Source organism: Athene cunicularia, assembly GCF_003259725.1.
Source record: "Athene cunicularia isolate RWA chromosome 2 unlocalized genomic scaffold, athCun1 chr2_part1, whole genome shotgun sequence".
NCBI lineage: Eukaryota > Metazoa > Chordata > Aves > Strigiformes > Strigidae > Athene > Athene cunicularia.
Window position 1 is genome coordinate 16,890,808 of NW_020799095.1, and position 23,766 is coordinate 16,914,573.

The 23,766-nt window shown below is 36.6% G+C and overlaps 1 protein-coding gene across 3 annotated transcripts in view; it reads left to right on the forward strand.

Annotated features, from left to right (window-relative positions):
* SKAP2 (src kinase associated phosphoprotein 2) overlaps positions 1 to 23,724 on the forward strand; it is a 115,138-nt gene extending 91,414 nt beyond the window's left edge. For all 3 annotated transcript variants that reach the window (XM_026842638.1, XM_026842635.1, XM_026842636.1), the window contains 4 exons: positions 5,268 to 5,336; positions 11,914 to 12,026; positions 21,492 to 21,593; positions 21,991 to 23,724. In XM_026842638.1, the coding sequence (XP_026698439.1) occupies positions 5,268 to 5,336; positions 11,914 to 12,026; positions 21,492 to 21,584 (275 nt within the window). In that variant the 3' untranslated portion in view covers positions 21,585 to 21,593; positions 21,991 to 23,724. The remainder of the gene's footprint in view (positions 1 to 5,267; positions 5,337 to 11,913; positions 12,027 to 21,491; positions 21,594 to 21,990) is intronic.
* The last annotated feature ends 42 nt before the right edge of the window (positions 23,725 to 23,766 follow it).

A 23,766-nucleotide genomic window follows, 5' to 3' on the forward strand; every position in this document is an offset into this window, starting at 1 on the left:
GTAAAATAAGAATTATCTTCTGTCATGGTAAGAAATTCTTACTGTTTATAATCTCTTCTCTAAATAGCAGCCAGCTTGTTTCCCACTTCTGTAACTGTCTTGGTGGCATTTTCATCCCCAAACCATGCACCCTGTTAGTCAGATGGTGTTTTAATAAAAGATAGTCTGCCTTCCCCTCTCTGCTGCCCCTCCTATCTCACACCATGGCTAGAGAATAGCACCTTCAGCAGCCTTTTCCAAGCTGTTTCATTTGTTTACAGAGTGCACCAGAGTGCTACTGGGAATGTAGGGTGAAATGTCAAGTTGTGTGTAAATCTTCCAGTAATCTGTCACGTCCAGGAAGAACTGGGGGAAAGGGACAGATCTGTGGGAATATTGGAGGATTATCCAAGTTAAGAGTTTTGCTACGTGGATTTGGAGATCTCCCTAGAGAATAGGTGAATCTGGAGTCCAAAAGAAGACACCAGAAAGGAAAATCCCTGCCATTATAAATGCACACAACAAAGCAAATAAGCCCAGGATCGGGCAGTATTCTGGTGTATCACACTGCTTAGGCTAAAACTCTGTAAGAGTTTGGGTGAAGTGTACAGGCATGTACAGTCTGTATATAGTGAGAATACTGCAGAGGACCCCCTCCCTCAGGATGGGGAGCACTGTCCTCAGTTAAGGCAGCTTGATGGCCCTGCATAAAACAGGGTGTTAATTCTTATTCCTTTGACCCCAGATGGTCTCTAGCCCTCACTACTGACACTAGCAGAAGGTATTAGTTTAGCCAAATCATGAAAACAGTTTTGTTCTTTAATTTTGTGGGTTTGCTCCTTCTTTGGAATTCTTAAATGTTTCTCTAAACAAATAATCTTATTTGTAAAAAAGACAGTTCTTGCTGACTTTTTTAAAAAAAATTACATAGGTAGACTGTTTTATGTTCTTTATTAGAGTAATAACCCATCTTGTTATGGGGTTAGGTCAATTCATAAAATGATAAACTTGAGAGAGAAAGGGTCTTGACTCTTTCCCACAATAAGCATTTATTCATGTTTGGAAGTTCTTGTTTACATTTGTGCAGAGCCATTATTTGGTAGCAAAAAAGCAGCATGGAGGAGTTACCATGCCATCATATCTTTTACTTGTTCTTGTGTAAAGCAGTATAGATCCTTGACGGTCAACGTCAGCAGAGTTCTTCATGTGCACACCTTTTTGTTTGCATGCATCTGTCATCCCTGCTGAGGGATGTGATACTGTGATATTTTTTTTTTTAAATCTATTATTTAATAATACAAGTATTTTTGAGGAGGACTGGTTTGTATGCTTATAACCTTCTGACACCACAGTGAGATTTCAAATGAAGATATATCAATGTGCATTACAAACGTGTGATTGCTTGTATCATTATGAAATAGATGAAAAAATAATTCACTGCAGTAGTTTTTATCTGAACTGATCAAAACATCTTCCAGTGATTTTTCTAACAATATGTGATTGGAATAACAACTTCACATGTTGTAGAGTTCCATGCTGTAGCTGAGAGGCATGTAAATACAAGCTGCTTATTTGCAAGAAGCTTCCAGATTTGCAATATGATTGCTATGGAAACCACACAATGAAAACCATATAACCATCTGTGTGGTTTGGTAGATTTTGCTGTGTAGCTGAGCTGGTTTTGTTTACTGTTATTAAAGTGCTGAATAGAATATATTAACCCACAAACTGGGATTATCCAAGGTATAAACTAGTATTGTGCAATGACAATGGGTCAGAGACTAGAATACAGTAGAATACCAATTAATAATGGCATTAAATTAGAGTCTAATGCAAAAGATGGTTAAGTAATGTGTTAGGAGAGGACACTGCTAAGTTTATGCATATTTATCATGGAGATTCCATATTCCATTGAAGGAATGCACTGTTCAGTCCAAACTCTTATCCATTTTGTACTCAAGTAGTCTGATTTTTTTCTCCCCTCCCCCTTTAAGAAAAAGAAATTGGAAGGAAAAAACCAGTGGATTAATGTAAAAAGCTCAGCTAGTGTAGAACTTGTTCAATTTTTAAACTGTGTGGATGGTAGGATCATCTATGATTGAATGATTGCTTTTCTGGTTTTTCTTCAGATTGCAAATTAAATAAGTAAATTATTTTCAACAGCTTTCATGGACTAAATGAAAAAACCCTCAACAGATATGGTTAGTTCCTTGTTACACTGTCACCACAAGAATTTTGTAGGTTGTTTGCCATTAGAGTCTCTTGAGTACCAGCAGAGTATGGAACATAACCTGTATGTTAAGGGTTATTTACATCTACAACTCTGGAAGAGTTTACTGGTTTGATTAGTGTTGATTAGTCTCATTTTAACATAGTGAGAAGGTCAAGAATAATGTTTTCTCACTGCAGTGGCAGTGATGGTGTGAAGAAGAGATACAGAGGAAACGTACCAGATTGGTCTGCATGACTCCTCTTACACAGTATCTTAATAATACAGAAGGACTTGTACTGTATTTTTCTTTTAATTTTTGATCTTTTGACTCTATTCCATGTTGCAACACAAACTAGTATGTCACATTTGGCTACAGGCCTAATTCCTGGGGTAATTGAGGCTTCTGTGTTTAAAGGACGTCTCCTGCATTTAGTTATTGCTTTGGGACATAAGACAAGAAAACACTAGTAAGTGTCACAGGTTCTTTTTTTACCACCCTAAGACAGGCCTATTACATCTGCTCCACTGGGAGCATGATTGCATTAGCAAGTAGTGTGGGCCATTTGCAACAGATTCATGAAGCACAAGTTTGTGCTGAGGACCTGATGTTCTCACTGTGCATGTTTCAGAAGAGGTTTCCTATGGAGCCCCTTTAGTCCAGTTCCATGGACTGAATACCTGTTAGCAGCTAGACCATGATCATTGCGGTTCTTGACTACCTCTTCCAGTTTAATTACACCTGAAAGTTCGTCCTCTATGTGACAACTGTAGTGTAAAGCAAAGTGGATAAGTGGGGACGGTTGGGATCTAAACCAGTATGCTAATAGCCTTTGTTTGAATTTGGGACCTTTTCAGTATTTAAAGAGCCTTGGTTGAGATATTTTTTCATCTTCAGGTATGGATCTGGTGAACTCCTGTTCCTAGGAAATGTTTTTCAGGAAGCAGAATGCATATGTTCTAAGTTTTTTCATGAAACCACAATGCAAGCTACAACTACCTTATGAAAAAATCTTTTCAAACCTCCTCTGCTGTTTTGCTTCAGTTGAAATCCCTCTACTAAAGTCAGTCCTCAGTTTAAGATAGTCTGATGACCATGACAGTGATAAAGTCCACAGTACATTTGACACATCAACTGATGTAGGTCCAAACATTCAATAACATGCAATATCAACATTTATTTAATCAATATATAATACTCTGTGTGTTGGATGAAACTGGGTTGCTCTGGAAAAAGGAAGCAATCCTAGAAAATATGACCGATAATAGGATAATGCTACCTGTGAGTGGTGTAATAGTGGTAGGAAAGCCACAGAATGACAGTGCCTCCTAGTGCTCCGGACAGCACATGGGGATGTATTTTTGCCATTTATGCTGCAATTATAAATGTTTAAAATAAACAAATGAGTGTACTTGGAAATGTTCAACAAGTGTTATGCCAAGTGGGAGAATACATTTGAATGCAGTAAATAATTCAGAGTGTTTGTGTTGTATTGCAGCTTCAGATTTTCCCTGTTCTATTGTTGTGTTTTGTTTTTTTTTTCTTTTTTCTTTTTTTCTTGGCTTAAATAATAGTTTATATTCATCTTGACCAGATGTTTAGCTAGTCAGGCATCAGAGACCAAAAACTCTTGCTGGCTTAGTAGGGCAGAATTTCAAAGCTCTTTGTAGAGTGAATCTCATGATGTAATTGTAATATTTGTAGGACTGCACATATAGGTTAGCAGCAATTATGCATACTCATTTTAACAGGTCTACTCTTGTGCTTTAAACATCTGCTTTAATGTTTGCAGGAACAGTCTTGTGAGTAGATTAAGTTTTTACAAGGCTAAAAATCCTTTGAACTGTTGATATAAAATTCAGTCTTTGTCAAAGTAGGTAGGCAATTACATAAAAGTTGTACAATAAGGAACATTTTAAAAGCTGTAAGTTCTGTATCTATTGTCTGTCATTAATAAAATATCAAAATTAGTTGCTGAAATGTGAGTCTTAAAAACAACCATGAATATCTGTATAAGATGTGATGAGTAGCAAAGACAAATAGTTTAAAATGTATTAAAAGTCCAATTCTTGTTTGAGAAGTGGGTTTATCAATATCCTATTTCCTCATTCTGTACAGCAGCTTTGTCAGTTTTGATACGCTATAAAGGCCAAGATAAATCTGTTTCTACTTCCCTATGAACCTGAAGAAAGAACACAGCTAAAATACTTCATAGTTTGTTCCTTTTTTTGCCTCGTCAACAGAATTGTTGACTGTGAAATGTGAAGAGCAGATCTTGTGTCCCTGTATTGAGTGGAGTGTGGATTTACTTAAGTGAGGGTGTGGGCATGAGAGAGTTCCCCATCTGTGCTGGACAGGGAGCACGGAACACATCTTTCGAAACTGCCTGTGGGGATTTCAGTGTTCCAAGCCTGTTAGCCAGAAAACATGCTTCGGAGCTGATTGCTGCCAGGCTTTTTCTCTTTTCTTGTCTCCTAAACTTGCATGAAGTTATTTGATAGAGTCTGGCTTGCTTAAAACCATGGTCACAGTAGGCAGGAGTGCTGAATGAATGACATCTGTAGCAGTAGTGTTCCCATCATGCAGGTGTCCAGCTAGTGTGTCTGTATGACAGTGTTGAAGGTAAGATGTCCTCTGCCTTCTCTGCATACTTCTCTTAAGGACTTCTGAATACTTGCATGGGCTGGGGATACTTTTTCAATCCTCATTTTCCTTTTTTTTTTTTTTTTTTTTTTTTTATCCTGGCAAGAAACGTATGTAGCAGAGTAGGGCCCTCATTCTAATTGTCTCAGAATGACTGAGAAACAGCAGAACTACAGCTCTGTATTATTGCATTCAGAGCAGAGTGAAAAGGGAAACAGATGTTCGCAATTGAGATTTTGAAAGAAAGCTCTTGGATGTTTGGATGGGTGGGGGAAAACACAGAAATAACAACGTTCCAACTTCTGTACGAATGCAAAATAGTAAACAGGGCTTATGATCTGGAAATGTAGTGTGGCTTTCAGACTGATGTGGGCTGTAATTCCTGTCAGCTGAGGTGCCCCTTCAGAGTTTCATTTGCAGTTATGTATTTTGCAGAAGAACGTGTTCCTTCCAAGGCTGAAGTGCCAAGAAAACTGAGCCAGGAGAAAGTTACCACTGTTTCAGGTAATTAAAATCTTTCCTCTTTATTTTGTGTATGCGCTTTCTTTATACATTTATTTTCTTGTCTCTTCCTTTTGCTGTTTTAAAATAATGTTTTTATAGCTCTGTAAAGCTGTCTTTTTCACCTGGGTATTTGATGGCAGCAGAACTGCTTAGTACCACTTAGGATGCATGAAAACCACTTGAGAAGGATTTATAAAGTAAGCCAATTTATACAAGGTATTCCTTCCTGAATTACTTTGTAATGACTCAATTAGCTTTCATTTCTGCACAAAGGAGATTTAGTTGCATAAATTAGCTTATCATCATTGAGGAAGTGTCACTGCTAAAGGACAGTTTATAGATACAACATGCAGTTGCTGTCAAACCTATAAGAATGTAATATAGACATCTGTGTATACTTTGTGCTTGAGCAGAACAGACTTCTGCCATTCAGAGACTAACAGGGGACAACAAGTTGCCCAAGGGACTGGCAATGTAGACGTCTCTGAAAAGGTCAACTTGACACAGGCTCTGACAATCGACCCAAAGCTCTGTCTTCTTTGATAAAAATCAGATAAACTTAAGACCACTAATTGATCTGCAGCCTGTTTAAATGTTGGCCATGCATATCTTCATTGCATATGATTACCACAGAAAGCAAATGAATTGGGTAAGAAATGCCAGAGTCCAGTGACAGCAGCATAAAAATTGGAAAAGGACACAAATGCCCAGAAAGGCTGTGAAGGATATTCTCTCAGCTTTAGCTTGGCAAACTGCCCCTGTGCTAATTATCTCTGGGACTGGAAAAATAACTGTAAACACCATATAAAGTCACATGGCCAGACAACTTTTCTTGACAGAAAGGTATTTCCAGTTATGCTTAAAAACAAGATATATATGCGCTTCAAGGTCACAGACCTTTAGATAAACTATCGGTGATTTGACACAGCAAGTAGAGAAGACTTGCTTCTTATCAGACCTTACACCTTTTTGAGATCTGCTGCATTGTCACTGTGACCTGCACTGACATGCAATTTGACTCTCCTTCCCCCATTGTACATAATACACATAATTCTTTCAGGGCTGTCAAGGAAAGGGTGGGCAAGAAGAGTTCCTTGAGGAAGTAGCTCTGCAGTGCTCTTCCTGTTGCAACATGTGAAGAGGAAACCGAGGCCTGATTTCCTGACCCATACAGGAAAGCAGGAACAGGTTGCTGTGAGGAGTTTAGGTTGCTTTTCTTGGAAAGGAAACAAGAGCCAAGTCATCAGATGCTGTTAGCATTGTGCTCTGCTAAAAACATGTGTGAGACAACATGACTCATTATAGCCATAATATTTAGTACTCATTTAGACATTACTGTAATTAGAAGAGTGTGTTGTCATAATGGAGCATGAGGTCAGTCCAATTATAACGTTGGCAAAAGAATTTTTTTTCACTAATGTATCTTGTTTAAGTTCTAAATGGTCTTACTTTTAAGAAATCAAAACCTTTGCACCTTCATTTCTGAAGAGTTTCAACTGTGGTGAGAACAGCCTTACCAGTCTTACTAGTATTTGTGTAATGTCCTTGAAAATACCATAACAGTTCTCCCCAGATATCAAATTAATTTTAAGCAGTAATTTTCTGATCTGATCTTAGTTAACTACTATTTTTAGGGCTGAGTTGGCATGAGTATTTCTGACAGGCATCACATCATAAATATCTAACCTGACTCAAGAATATTTCATGATTTTCCACACAAGCAGCACATACATTCTTAAATTGCATTTATGGCCTAGCTTTACTAAACCTGAATTTCACAGAAAATATTCTGCATATTGTCTGTGAGCTCAGCCTGGTAAGTGCAAAAAAACCTTTCCTTTTCCCCCACTCTTTTCTTGCCCTAGCTTATCGCTACTTCAATTAATGTGCAGACTTGAGTTATTTTTATTCTTTCAGTCTTGATGCCGACTGTTGCTGCTGGATAGCCTTACATTAATTGTTAGTGACCCAATTATTTAAAAATACCAAAGCATTGAAGAGTTTCAGTTACATAATGTGGCTTTCTGGGTCTTTTTTGCTACTGCTGTCTACCCGTTATAATTTCCACCATCACTGTTTCAGTAAGTGTCATGTTCTGTGCTATCTCAGTGTAAATACTTTGATTTTAGAGTAACTAAGGAACAATAGAAGGGAAGTGAGAAAGATTATACTGAACAGATTGGGCGACATTAGAGGTTGAGTCCAAATAAATACAGCACAATTATTTTGCCTTTATTTCATAATTTTTCTGGCATGTGGGAAAGAGACCAAGTAAATAAGTAACAGGCAGTCTTTGCAGTTTAGGACATCATCAGAAAAAACCCAACTGTGTCCTTTACAGGGTATGTCTCATCTGGGCATTGAGACTTAACACTGAGAGTCTAAATCACTTGTGTAAAACAGAGTCATTCTGGTAGTGTAAATTTTGAACTTCACCTGTCTCTCCATTTTTAAGCCTTCAGTATGGTAAATATTGAGCACATCATCACCAAAAGGGAGGATACAGTAATTTTCCAGAAGTTCACCTCTTTCAAATATTAAGTAGCCCAGACTAGTAATCTTCAAATCTGATGCTATAAACTTTTGAAGAATCTGATCAGAATGGCAAGCTGTTAAACATAATGGACAGTAGACCATAGTGGTAACAGGAAAACATACATGCTTGTTTCTTCACTCCAGAAGCAATGAGTAAGCAGATAATACAACTACTAGCTCTGAGTCACTACTATAGTAGGGTTTGCTAATTTAGATGCCATCAACATTACAATGGAAGATCAGTGGAAATCAGACACAGTCACATTTATTCTAATGATCTAAGTAGTGCATTTCCATACGTGGGCTGTAATTCCTGTTTTTATTTTGATCAGCTTAGTTTTCTGCCAGGTTTGTGCTCAGGAATGACAACTGCCAGAATTGGCACAAGGAAGGGGCCAGGAATGGAATGGACTGCAGTTAGATTGGCTTAGGCTGCAATGGCACAGCACACTTCTGAAGTATCTACTTTTAATCTGTTTTTCCAGGTTTTGTTTTTTCTGTCTATTGAGGCTGTTAGAATATTCTTATGTTTGGGGTTGTTTTTTTGTTTGTTTTTTGGTTTTTTTTTTTTTTTACCTTGAGTAATCCATGGGCATTCTCAAATTTTAAACAGTCTACATCATTTGAAGTGCATGCTTGAGTGATATACTTGTCAGATTTTTTTAAAATGAACTGTTCACCTTTCTTTCTTCAAGCACGTATTGTCAGGTGCCAGTATTTTTTAGTGAAATAAGCAGTCTGAACCTACCATCAGGAAGGCTGGCAGCTGTTGCTGTTTGATCTGTCAAGTAAACTCTATAAAGTGTTTTCATCAGTATATTGGACAAAATACTATTATTGTTACTGGAAAAACAAGAGATGGCAGAAGAAAACCATGAAGAATTCTTTGTGGAAGAGTTTGGAAACTGTTGGATAGTTGTTCGTCCAGATAGCTGTCATGGAATGAAAGAAGTATTTCCTGGAAAAACAAGCTATCCAAAACCCTGCTCAGCCATTTCTTGTGATTGGTAATATTAAAAGCAGTGGGTAGGTAAAAGGAGACTGCTTTTTACCCTCTGCTACACATTTTAATTTTTTTTATCATGTCTTATTCATATTTGTGGCCTAAGAGACCATGCATTTGAAATATGGCAGACTTTAGTTTAGCAGTTATGTCATTATAGTATTTTTAAGGCGCAAAACATTTCACAGTGTGTAAGAATAGAGTGTAATTGTGACAGAGTAATACCAGAAAATCATTATCTTTTGAATCTGAACTCTAATGGGCGCATAAGTTCTTGATGCTAAATCCACTAACTGTTTTCAGGTATTACATGTGTTTAAGAAGCTCCACATAATTTCATTACCATATAAAGCCCAAATTCCTTTACCCAGGTCCCCTGGTTTTGTTCAGATCCTCAGAGTCAATCAGTGAAATTTGGCAGGGTCTTCTCTAACTGAAAGAGTGGCTGAAGTAAGAAAGAATGGGCTTGTATTTTACAGAGCTTTTTTTTGCTCTACCTCTGTGTTTGTGAAGCACTATGAATCATTTTATGAAGGATTTTTCCCTTTAGATGAATGGATTCTGAAGTTAAATTTACAATTGGCTCTTACACTTGAATAGGTGCACTTGCAGAATTTGGAGAAACTTGTGCTGGTGGGTATGAGAGGGGTTTTCAAATTTGAAATGAACACTTGTTGGAAGACCAGCATGGTTATTCACAAACTTACACTTTCCCTATTTTTCATTTCTGTACTCCTGACATATCGGTATACAGTTTTCTGAGAACTGTGGCTTTCTGATTTAAACAACTCTGTCTTACGTTGAATTCACATATGAGGGCACAGAGCCATGGTTAGTCGTTGGGCAACATCTTCACAGTAGCAGTAAGCTTATTTTAACATGCATCTTTCTTAGTGTTGGCCATGTTATTAGTTGAGTTGATTTCTCACTTTAAGGCTTAATTAAATGCTCGTAGTGAATATCTAGGGAGAGATGTTGTCTCACCTGTGGTGGGATCTTCTCTGTTGCTGACATTCCCCATGTAACTCCATTAGTGTTAACAAGAGTTACTTCAGGCACATAAAGATAAGAACAGACCTCAAAGTGGTAAAGATCAGTGTGAAAAGTAAATTTCAGTGGAATTCTGAAGAAGTAAAAGTCCTGATTAATGTGTTTTAAACCAAATCAGTAAGACTGCCGAAAGATCTGAAAGGTAGGATATACGGAAATAGCTCTTTTAGTTGTTTCTCATGTGGCCTTATGTTATCTTTTACAAGATAGAGCTGGGAACTGTGATCAGTGCTGTATCAAAAGACTGAGGAGAGATTCTGATTTAATATTTATCACAAATTAATTTGGTGCTAAGCTATGTTACTGTTTATGATTGCCTAATACTGAATTGGTGAATAATGAACTGGCAAATGGGAAGGACCAAAATTTGGAGGTGCAACATTTCAAACTGTTTCCACCTTCCTCTTGAAATGATTCTGTTTATGCATTTTACAATAACCATATTTCCTCTTTCTGAATGGTCGGGAGTTTTTATATGTGTATATATTGCTGCTTTTGATGTGATAGAAGAATTTGTGCACTGGTACTCAGAACGCCCCCTAGTGCTGTGTAGCACGTGGTAGCTACTAATCGCCAGTTCATGGAAAATTAAATGGTTGCTAACTTGCATAGCAGCTTTAAATTCAAGGTTGTGAATATTTGGCCTTGTGACCGTATTGCCATCAAAACAAGATAGCACAGAACACAGACTGAAATGGATAAATAGAAAACAAGCTCTTCATGCTCATATAGAGATTATTAAAATTAAAATCTAAGTATTTGTCAAAATAGGGAAAACCACAACTTGAATACTGCTGGTTTTTTTATAGCGTGACACTTTCTATCGCTTGATACTTGACATTTTAACTGGATTTTTTCAGTAATAAAATGAACCAATCATGATTAAATCGTAAACTATAAATAATAGTGTAGAGTGCTAACGACATGCAAATGTAACTGGTATATGTTGGAATAACCAGCAAGCCTGCTGTTCAAGGATCATATAACAAAACTAAGATGACAGCCTTGATCCAGCCAGTTCAGTGATATTTATGTTATCAGAATTAGAAGATAGCTTTCCAGTGATGTAAATTATTAGTACATATACATTCTGTCTGGTTAGTGTATACATAATGTAACTGGTCATCTTAGCGGTATTGCTTACATTCTTTTTGCATTAACTCATCAGACTCCATTCTCATGGAATTAAAAACAGGAAATAGTTTGCAGTGTAACAGAAGCACCCAGTGTATTTAACCATGTGTAAGCGCTGTGTTTCAGTAGATGTACTCTGTATTGTAAGTGTATGACAAAGCATTTATTACTGTGTTATTGCCGTATTACAGAGCAAAGAGTGCTAAATAATCAATCAGTTAATGGTCTGTATGGCAGCTTGAACACAGCACATCCATTGTGCTTATGCTGTTAGAAGGATGAGTTTATGACTGTAGTGTAGTTGCATGTTTAGCCAGAGCTTAATGTCCTAAACTGGAGCTGACACAAATATTTTTAAAATGCAGCTTCAGCAACAGTTTCCAAGTTCTCCAGTATTTCAGAAGGAACAAACAAGGATTATCTCAAAGGTTCTCAGAGAAGTTATTTAGTTTTGTTGGAACAGGAGAGGGAGGGGGAGTGTATCACAAAATACTTCCTTTGGCTTCCTTTCACAGTTTATTATTAATTATATTCTAGCAATTTTATCAGTTTCAAGTTGGGATAGAAAAATGGCTTGCTGGAAACATATTAGTAGAGGAAAACTAGCTGCTTTAAGTTGCAGCTGGAAAATGCTTTGAAAACCTGTAGCTACACGTCTTTAAGTGATACAACTTGCCAGTGAAGGGCTTGCATATTAAACTCGTTTTCCACTTGCTTCTGTGAAATGAAGGAGCTGTTTCTGGAGCTAGCAGTAAGAAATGTGCACTAATAAAATGCTTTGTAGTATGTGGACATTTAAAGAGTAACTTTAGTCAATCTGTATCTTTTTGTAATTAGATGCCATTTTTTTTGCAGATAGCAAAAATACCGATTATGCCAATTTCTATCAAGGTTTGTGGGACTGCACAGGAGATGTACCTGATGAGTTGACATTTAAACGTGGTGACATTATCTACATTCTCAGCAAGGTATGGGATGCTTCTGGGGTTACACAGTTGTTGAGAGCGATGGCAGAAAGGTATATTCCCACAGTTCTGTGGGGGGAAATTGGCATTCCCTTTCAGATCCATAGTTTGCAATCAGATATTCACTGCAATTAATTATTTTGTCAAATGAACTATAATCATATTTAAAACATAGCTGTGTAACAGGAATTAGCTGAAAAGCATGTTTATTTACTTGTTAAATCTTGGCTACCATTTGTTAACTGATTTAACGGGAGACAATGTGCTTTCTGCTTGTGAAAGTTAACCTTGTAGAATTCTAAATTATCTTGTATGTTGGTTTTTTTTGTTTCCTGTTTTATATTCCTGACTGTGCTGATTCTGACTTTTTGAGCATCTTGCTACAGAAGATGGTTTGTTTTTTTGAACTATGCTTTCATCTTTGTATGTACACTGTAATTGTTCTGACAGCTCAGATTCCAAATTTGTTTGCCCTGACAGATTTGGGCAATTTTTAATTTACTGCTTTCCTGTTTGCAAAGCAAATGAGAAATTATAATTCCTCTTCTCTAAAGTGATGATAAGCGGTATAAGCGTGAAATTTTATTTTACTTTAATGTTGGTTAATTGTCTTATTTTTCCTTAACTCCTCCAACAAAAACAAAGCCTCTCCTAAAATACGTATCTCATAGTCCATTGAACTCTACTTCTGAACAATTCATCAAAGGAAATTTCTCTTTTCCTCACATATTAGAAAACAGCTGAGCTTTTCAAGTTCTCATTGAAAAAAACTCACCTTTTAAAATATATGTAGAATATATATCTCAGATGTAATTGCTGTTCAGTATAATTAATGCCAAAGATATTGTAGGTCATTGAAATATACAAGTAGGTGCATGAAAGTGAAAGGCATCTGCTTGTCTTAAACTCTTCAGTTTTGTTACAGTTGCTTTAAATCTTCAGTGATACCTTTAGCTACAATGTTTCCGGATAATAAATGTAACAGCTTCTGTTTAAATAAATGTAAGATTTATAGATAGAAAGATGGTCCTATATAAAAATATGGAAGATATATTACTGCTGGTAATGTGACTGTGCATGTCTTTTGAGGTATTTCATTGTCACTTAAACTAATAACTGAATTGCATTACTAAAGGCTGGATAACACTCTTGGATAGGGCAGACTTTCAAGCAGTTATACAGCACTGAAGAATGGTACTAATTTAAAATAACCATCTCTTCCCCCTCTCTCTGAAACAAGCTCATGAACAAACAGATTCCTCTGTACAAGTTAGGCCTCTTTGTGGGTTGTGCTTAATATTATGGGTACTATAAAATCTTAATCTTCAGCTTGTAGGTGAAAAAATAATTTGCTACGCCTTGCCCAAAAGAGTGAGAAATTGAATTTAAAAAATGGAGCAGAATAGAAAAACAGTAGCTTAAGATGTCCTCTGTATATCAACTGTTTTGCGGTCATGCTGTGATTAATCCGTAATCGGTCCTTGAAAGAGGCTTACTGCTGCTTCAGATATATAGAGTCTCTCTCTTTGGGAATGATTTCTACTCCAAAATACAGCCCAGAAAATTCAGCCCTGTTTCGCTTTAAGATTGTTACAGCTTTTTCAGAAAAATGAGTGTTGGCCACTACTGTCAGCTCTGAATTTAGGGTCCCTGGAGGGGAAAGTGCTAAGGAATTATCCATCTTAACTCTCCACTTGATTCAGTTTCAAGGTCTGATTATTTACGAGCTCTTTGTCTGGTAAGTGAAAATATAACCAAAGGAAAAGTGAACCTAACCATCCTGAAGTGGGTCAAGACTTTTCTTCAAAAAATATTTCCTAATCCACTACATTAATACTCCGATTTTGTGGCCGTCGGCAGGAATCCTTGGCAATTTTTTTATTTTTTCACACCATCTAGTGGTTGAAAAAGAGAGATGCAGGTACTGACAGGAGGCAATGTGTATGGATCCAAAATGGTGTCATAAATTTAGCTTCAGCTTGAACCTAGCTATGGCTTTATTGCCTTTCTATCATATGTCAGCCAGGTATGAACATTACTCTTGAAAATCACATTTTGCTGATAAGGAAGTAAGTACGGGTATAGCGGTATTATAGTAGGTAGGGTGAAGCATTAACAAAATATTGAACATATTTGTGCAACATATAATAGTTCTTTGTTTTACGATGAAATGTAAATGTTATAGCTTGCTCTGACGAACGTGGTAGGATAGATATTTGTCTCTCCCAGCAATAGTTATACCAAAGCAATGTATTTCTACCTCCTTTTCACATACCTTTATAGAAATTAGGAGAAAAGTGACTATTTTGTTTCCAAGAAATTATATCATTAGTACAAGAGAAGTAATTATGAACCAGTTTAGCAAATTTGAGCGTTGATATAATTTAAATAAAGCAAGAGGAGCAATATGTTACATGAAAGTTTCTAGGTGAATGCCTTTTAGAAGAATGAGCAAGGTTTCAGTCTGGCAGTGTTTACTTCCTAAAGCATTATGCAAAGACAAGTTCCCCATAATTTGCTTTAAACTGAGCATCAAAATTCAGTGTTAGTACAACGAGCATGGTTTGCATGCTTGTACTCTGGTAAGACAAATACCTATGCACGACTACTGTAATTACTGTAGAAAAGCAGTAAAGTGTGTTTTCCTTGTTTCAAAGGTGCATTCAAAAACTATTTTAGCTATTATCTAAATATTTATGTCCATTGTGGCTTTTGTGTGGCAGCAGTACTACAGGCTATTACAAAAAATATCCCCAAATTTTTTTCTAGGTTTTTCTACCTTTGAGAATTCCTTCAAAAGTTGAGTTTTTAATTTGAGCAGAATTAACAGAACTGTTGCAATAGTACATGTTAACTTTTCTTAATTTTTAAAAATGGTTAACTTTTTAGATAAATTGATCAATGTATATGTACAGGTAAACTCATACTATTATAATTTATAATATTCTTCAATATTCAAGTGGCTTTTTAAACTTACATTATGAATCATGCGAACTTTCAGAAAACTATATGCCCCTTCCTGTTTTGCAGTAGAAAACATTTTATAGCTTTACTGATAGAGAGACTCATTAATAAGATTTCTTAGTTAATATTGACTTCTTAGTTAATATTGACTATTAGAAATGCAATACTTGGGCGTCCTGTTTTCTAAAAGGATGATTGCTCTTAACTCCTGCTCATTTATGGGCTTGCCTTTGCTTTCAAGCCCATATGATAAATGGGGAAACAAACTGTGACATAACAATCCTTTTTATAAATCTTCCATAGCTCTACCCAAGAAATCAATTTCCAGAAACAAAGACAACTGTGAGTGGAGGTAGCCTATTACTTTTTTTTTTTTTTTTTTTAAAGTTTGGTATGCACAGTTTATGCAAGTGCAGCACTAACAGTGTTTGTTTGTTTGCTTTAGGTGCATGTTTTGTGTTGGGAAATTCCTTAGTTTCATCAGCCAAATGCAAGTAGTAATGGAAAATTTCTTAGAAGTTAGCAGGCTCCTACTTACTCGATTTACTGGCATTTCTTAACTTTTAAACTAATTTCATTCCCATCTCATTTATAATACAACAAATAATACTTCAAAATCTGAAATTATATCTCAAACTGGAATTCTCCTTCCCTGTTATTATTTCTATACATGCCAGTGCAATATAATGCTGCTTACTCTGGTATTTATGATTAATGGAAATCTCATCTATGACTTAACCCTTTGTTCTAGAATTTTCCATGAGAGTATTAACTTGATATTTAGATACCCTTTATTCAGTGATTGTACATTTCCAGTGGCAGATTTTTATTCTTTCAGTACAAGAAATTGCATTGAAATTGTATTGAAACTGTTAAAATGCTCATATCCCAACTTGTATGTTTTACTTAGTGAAAAGACAAGCAAATAAATCTCCATAGCTCAGTTTACTGCTCATGAAATAAAGTACAGTTTAACAGTGCAACTGTTTCATAATCCATGTGAGCATTTTGTACTTTATTTGGATAATCTTAATAAAATGTATTCATTCAGTATTTTTCAAAAAGATGTGAACGGCATCCTAAATTTCTGAGTGTTTTCTTTTTTTCTGTCAGTCTATTTTCTCATACTGAGATCTGTATTTAACAGTAATTTTTCTTTGCATGACTGTGCTGCCCATGTCTACCTTAGCAAATAAAGAATGCCAATATGACCATATTTGCAGAGTGAAACACAGTGTTGAGGCCTCAGTGTCCACACCGTGTATTTTCAAAGGGGTTTGATGTCCAAAGAGGTTTAGCCTGGTGTTGTGGAATGAGAACACATTAGTGGTTGGAACATGTTCAAGTGCGTCTTCCATTTTGGTTTAATCTGAAAGTAATGTAGCGTGTGTTCTCTGAGACTGATGGCTCTGCGAAGAGAGCCAGGGTGGGGAAAGTGGGAGCACTGGGAGATTGACTGCGGTGGGATGCTTCTGATTCAAACTAAAATGCCATACTAAGTTGTACAGTTCCTTCTCCTGGCTTGTTTAGGTATATTCCTTCCAGAAAAAAATTAAAAAGATGCATTTCTAAACAGCAAAGGCCTTTAAATGGAAGGTTAGTTAAGACAGACTAATGCAAAGTGACTCTAGCGCTGTTGGTTTGCATACTGATAATATGTAAGCATTTACTTAACTGATTAGAAAAAGTTTTGGCATTGTGTCATCTAATGGAAAATAAAATGGCCCTTCTATCATTCCAGGGTGTTTTCAGGAGCCAGTTTTGGTTCAGAATTCAGTCTGCTTACCCTGATTTATATTGGAACTCTTTAATTGGTGTCTTATTTTGTCTCATGTCATTGCAGGGAATAAAACCTAGTAACCGCAACCATACAATAAATCTGAGGCTTATATTCTTAAAGATGACCATTTTATTGCTGTCTTAAAACAACTCTACTACCTGTGAAGAAGTCTCATTCAGTTATCTAAAACATTTGTCATTTTCTGCTTTTTAGAGAAAATGCTGTTCTGTGCCAAGAATGCTCCCTGGTTGATAGTGTATCATTCAGCAATTACACCAAAGCAAGTTCTGAAACTTTTTAGCTGGTGTGAATCTCCTGGATGGATTAGAGTTGTCTTAAAATATTATCTTGCCAAAAGTGCCCCCCAGGATATTCTTTGAAAAAAATTTCTCTCTGCTTCCCGTACATCTTTAGCTTGATAGAAGAGGCTACTTATTTAAACTCCAAATGAGACTATAGATATATTTTGCTTTTCAGTTTCAAAGTTTGCAGATCTCCAGCCCATGAGTTAATATTAGTTATAGTGCCACTGGAAGAGGGCAGGAGCAAAATCTTGATTTCACACACTTCAGCTGTGTTTTTTTTTAAATACAACTCCATTGTTTTCTTCAAGGCATTGAAACACAATGACGATTTTCAGCAACTCTTTCTAAAAAAATAGTAACTAAAAAAACCCCACCCCACAAACACCAAAAACATACCATATGTATTAAACAATAGGGACTAATTGCACAAGGACTAGATGTTCTCAACTTTTGCTAAAGTCAGTAGAAGTTAATAGGGTGCAAAGCATCTGAAGATGCTCATTTACACAGAGGATCTGTTCTAAAGGTAGAGACTGTTTTGGAAATCCTCTTGTGTATAAAAAATTTTCTCTTCTCATCTATCAAAATTCTTTATCTAATACAAAACCCTTGGATTTGAAAGATATCTTTAAAAAAACAGGTAGTGTATTTCCACCTACTGTGTTTTCCCCAAGTGCAAAAACTTATGATCTGTGTCTCATGGAGTCATATGTACATACACATCAGTGCAGTGAAATTGGTGGGATGAGGACAGGGAAACACGTCCGCTCACAGTGTGTTCAGATGAGAGCATTTAAGGAGCCTGTAAACCCTGATGGCATTTTTTCCCCTGCTGTCATAGCATGCTGTACAGAAAATGTTTTGCCAGCATGTTAAATGTTAAGTCATAACCTGTTCCTAGCTGCCCCATGAAATTACTTCACTTTGGTTAATAAATTTCTGCTGGGGAAAAAAAAACACAACCCAACACTCTGACAGAGTGAAAACACAGAAGTAGCTTAGAAAGCATTTGGTCATTTGTTAAGGTTGTTGGTTTGTATTATTTGGCATAATATATTCCACTGCCTGGTGCTTGTCTTCCAGGGGTTGTGGTGGCCCCTTCCTCCCCCCCACCCGGGCCTAACATTGCCTGGTATGGCAAATGTGCTCCCAGTCACATGGCAGAGCCGTGGCCGCACACTTGTGCATTCTCCTCATTGCAGGGCAGCTGGATCTGGCCCTGCCCCCCTCTCCTATCCCTCTATTTGCCTTGGAGCAATTCATTTTGCAGTTATTGAATTTCTTTGGAGAGTTATTTTCATACAGCGAGCATCACAGCACCTCTGGATCTTGATAGCATTTCTACATAAGGAGAAAGAAGCTTTGTGTTAGTAATTACCTAACATTGTCAGGAGCTGACTGCAGGCCTCTTTCTAGTGATAACAGAATAACCACATAATGTAGCTTTATAGCACATGATTAATAGAAAATAATTACACATCCTACAAAGGGATGCAATATTTCTTATAAATTGACTACAATGGTTTCCTGTAGATTAAAGGACTCTTTATTATTTTATCAGTCCTTCTGAAGTATAGTCGGTTGCCTATGTTAGCAGTGATGTTAAGAGCTGAATGCAGTGAGGGATACCAGATGGTAAACCCAGTGGTACCTGAGATCTAAAGCTGATGCTTGCAAAAGCATTGTGCTTCCCAACTCTTAAAAATTCATGTAAAACTCCTAACTCTATTAATATCTTTCTACATATTAAGCATTATTTCCCACAACTGTGGGCTTTAGCCTTTTATACTACACATCTTAAGCAGCAGTAATAGACATATGGACCTCACAACAGCAGTGTATTAATTAAACTATGTTCCTATGAAGGAGTTTAGAATTGATAATGTTGATAGGAAAAATACATCATTTTGGATTTTATATGTGACTTCAGGAGAGGACAGGGGACTGCTTATCTGCCTGACTAGTAAGGCCTCTTTTGGGGTACTGAGGACAGAAAGGAGTGGTTAGAAGTTTAAAGAGAAATGTCTGTACTTTAATCAGTTTAAAAGGGAGTGCCATCTAATTATTCTAAAACCTGAGATTAAAGTTTTATATTCTTGGGAGCCAGGTATCTGCATTATATTTTTGTTCAGACTTCTGTAGACTGCAGATAGTTTAATTGGGATTCATGTTGCTCTTGAGACCCATGCGAAGAATAGTAATGTAAAGTAAAAGCTTCTGTGTTGCGATATTGTCTGTGTGGTATAATGGTTGCAGTGAATCCTTAAATTAGTTTACTAGTCTGTTACATCAACATTCATTTCATCTTTTCACTTAGCTTCATGCCAGAGCAGTAAGTGGTGTATTAGTAAGTAGCAAAACCCAGAAAGTTTTCAAAACAGCAGCATGCTTTTAATTTTAATTTGAGGTATCTGAATTGTTTCTTTAAAAACAATTGTTTCTAAGTTCATGTAGTGTTGCTAAGTGGAACATTTTCAATGGATAATGTAGTCCACAGGCTTTTTCTATGCCATTTGTCATATGCAATTTAATGACCGCTTAACTAAGCCACTTCCCTCATTTCATGTATTGTTTGTTTTTTTGGCTGATGTCTAGCAAAACTTGCTTAATCACTCTTGTCAGTCACTTCACGAGTTCCATGTAACAGTTTAAAATCTTTTGTTGCTTTCTCTTGGAGAGATTTATTGCTGAGATTCCAGTAGTATACGTGAGTACTGCTCCTTTCAGCAATTTCCCTCTTCAGTCTAGAAATCCAGTGTATTGTGTGATAAACCACAGATTTTTAAACAGGCTGATCTGGAAGATTATAAACCTCAGTGTCAGGGTATTATTTAACTGGTAAGAATTTGGGGTGTAATATGTACCCCCATGGGAAAGGTTATGAGCAGTTCTTAACTTCTGTGAAGAGCAGTTGCACTGAAGATTAGGTTCAGATACCTCTAGACTTTCAGACCAGACTCATCCCTGAATTATTTTTGCAGCTTTTTCATTTCTGCATTCACATCATAAATGAAGCTTTTCCTGCTGCTCTTTATGTGTATTTTCTTTAAATCACACTTACTGCAGTATTTTATGGATACTAGGATAGAATCTTTTAAATCACCAATTCACTGTGAAGGAAGAAAATGTTTAATTTAAGGTTGGTGTTCAGCCTTCCTCAGTAAGAAAATAAAAAAGTGTGTGTATGCCTTCATGCAAATGTGTTTTTTTTAAAAAAAAACCACTCAAAAGCCTGGGCCCACATGAAAGTGGGCCATCAACAGGGCTTCATCGTAGTTAAGCACAGGGAGAGCTGAGTACACTAAGCACCTCATAGGACCCTAGAGAACTCTGGACCAGACAAAATATGCCAGCAGCAAATCATTATAGCTCAGGATCTAATGAAACTCCATTAACCCTTAAGCTCCACTTGACTATTTATAACCAAAAAACTTTATCTACAGTCAAAATAATAGCTTCATCTCAGTAGGACCATTAATTCAAAATCCTACAGCCTTTTGCTTTTCTCATCAGAAGAGCAGCATAGCAGGAAGCAGATGTTGCTTATCAGAGATATCTGTGTATTTTGTGTTTTCCATGTTTGTTCCAAAGTAATTTCTATCTTACTAATCATTCAGTTTTGAATGGGGTCTCTGTTTTAATAATGCTTCATTTGTAACTCAATATATGTGTGTGTGCAATTTCAGCTGTTACAATTTATTGAACCGCTGTTAGGATTGATCTTAAAATATTTACCTCATAGCAAAAAAATTAAATTTGGATCCCACAATACTCTTACTTGGTATTGCTTTTGGAAGATATTATTTCTTTAAACTATTATAATTCATTTTGTTTCATATTTATCTCACTAAGCCTAAACAAATTTCAAACAAAAGTACATTAGTCATCTGTCAGACATATGAGATCTGCTGTAGAATTTTCTGCAAGCCTAAAGCAATAGTAGACTTTGTCCATAGAAAGAGATTATGATTAGATATATAGCGTTCCCTTCCCTTCACCTGAGCCAAGTAGTTTTTAAAACAAGTTGATTGTAAGTTTCTTCTTGTTTAGCCTTGTGATACTGAAAGAATCCCAGTTGATTATTCTATGTCAACATTATGCTGTTAGATTTTAGTTCCAAAGATAAGGTTTTTATATTTGTGATGAATAGAGGATGGAGAGGGCTGCTATTTTTAGTAGGTGTTACAGAGAAGCGTGGCCATAATTAAGAAATTTTCCTGAGTATGCCTGGCCTTTTTAAAATTTAACTTTGCCTAACTCTGCATGTGAATGCCTCTAACAAAAAGATATAATGTTTTAATTTTCTGTTGAAATCATTATAACTGTATATAAGAAAAAGCATCCATAAGGAGTTGCATACAAAACTCTATTGCATTTATATCAGACTAAAGGTTAATATTGCATATTGTTTTCAATTAGGAGTACAATAGATTTGGCTGGTGGGTAGGAGAAATGAAGGGAACCATTGGCTTGGTGCCTAAAGCCTACATAATGGAGATGTATGATATTTGAGAGGCCTGGGTAAGTACATTTTAATCCAATCTTCTGTAATGGCTTATATGTTCCCTTGTTCTCTGTTTCATAAGTATTTCTTTCCTGGAACCTTTGTAGGAGTCCTGTTAACATAAAGATTATGGCAAAATACATTGAAGCTTCAATTAAAGCACTTTTTCTGGGATCTGTATGAAATATTAAACCACAGTGTACAAAAGATTATGTATTTTAGAACTACATTCCTTTTGCAGATTTTTTTTTTTAAATGGTGTGCTTTCTAGTTAGTTTTGTTACTTTAGTAATATGTATGTATCTATCTGTGCACTGAACTGTGGAAGGGGATAGATATTTGCACTGGGTTTGATATGCATGCTTGAGGTTTTTTGGTTAATGATGAACTTTCAACTTCCCTCTCCTTAATCAGGAGAAATCTGCGCTTGAAATCAAGAGTGGTGTGCAGCTGCAGTTTACAGACCCGGCCTCTGAGAGAAGAAGATTCTGCCGTACACATTTTGTGGTTTCAGTGAATGTAGTCAGGTCGTTGCCTTGTGTATATTAAACATTAAAACTGTAATTGATCATAATTCTGCGGAAATGTTTTTCTTAGCCACTTCTTATAGAATTGTAATGCAAGGAAATGAAATAGATGATAATTAACATATGGGGCACAAGCAGCCAAATACTGCCTGTTGCTCTTTTCTTAAGCATATTAGCAGCACTTTGTATAGCTATAGGTTTCTGTTCTTTCAGGGAATTTGGCTATGTTTTCCTGTTCCTCAAATTTAGAAAAATTAAGCTGAACTTCGAAAGTAGAAAACTATTAATCAGTTCACACATGCATTAACCTTTTAATGCTCACTGTACATATTGTGCGGTTTCCTAGGAAAATCAAGGAAAATTTATGTGTAATATTGCAAGTCTTCAGGGTATTCTGCTTCCAAAAGTTTTTGTATTGTGTTTTAGCCAATGATTAATTTTTCTCATATATTTAATATTGCATTGTTAATTAATACTTTGTTACTACTGATTATTGTGCTGATATAATAAATCAGCTGTGTGGTAATACTGCCCTGATACCATTGTGACTTGGAGATATTAATTATGTGAAAATTTGTAAAAAGATAATATATAAGCCCCACAATTTTTGCTAAGCGAGCATGTACCTAAATGGCAGGTAAGGATGATCTTTGTCCGTGGTAGTGTGAAATATTTTATTTGTACCTTACAGACACTTTCACAGAGTCAACTGGATACCTTGTTGGTATGTGGAACTTCTGATACAAGTTGGGCAACAGGCATCTTCAGCTCTACAAGGATTAGTAACAGATGCCCAGAGTCTTGGAGTCAAATCCAGAACTTTGTGGCTAAAAGCATCAGTTGAAACATAAAGTACACTAAAATACTATCCCTTGTGGACAAGGGGTTGGGCAAGTCAGAGTTAATACTTTAAATCCTCTTGTTTTCGAGATGTGCTTTACCATTAGCATGCAAGATCAGCTTTTTTGAATCCTCCCACAGGCTTGATTTGTGAGACCCTTAATCTGCCAAAGTGACAGGTCAAGGCAGTCTGCGAATTGCTGAGCCTGTGCAGGTCCCCTTGTAGTTGCTTGTGCTGTTTATGCTTCAGGCGGGCCCTGAAAGCACTGAGAGTGTAAAAGGTAATGTTAGTCTGAACTCGGAGTTAGATCCTTTTGGTAAACTAAGATGTTGGGCTTTATATAAGCTAATGTATGGTACTTGATGGTGCCCTGGATTCTAACAGGAGTGAAACAGGGTACAGACTTTTGTTGTAATTTTTTTAAAAAAGAGATAGTCATTGAAGTGGATTCTGTACGTTATCAGTGAAGCATTAAAATGATAGATTATAGTCTTCAGATCTTTTACTACTTTAATTTATCAAGCGTACTTGTGGATTGTGTACAGAATGTGAAGCGTTAATATCACGGCTAGAAAGCTCCCTCTCTCTTGTTAACATGGCAGCGTCATAAATCTGCCCACCGAAATGTCTTTTTATTAATTATGGAATTCCGAATTCTGCCACCACCTACTTTGGGGGGAGTAAATCCTCCTCCCCCCCCCCTTCCTTCTCGCTGAGACGAAGCGCGAAACTTGATTTAGGACGGGAGCAGTGCGGGGACGGCGCGGGGGAGCCGGCGCTGCCGGGCCCGGACGGGGCGAAGGATGGACGGGCGCAGGCGGC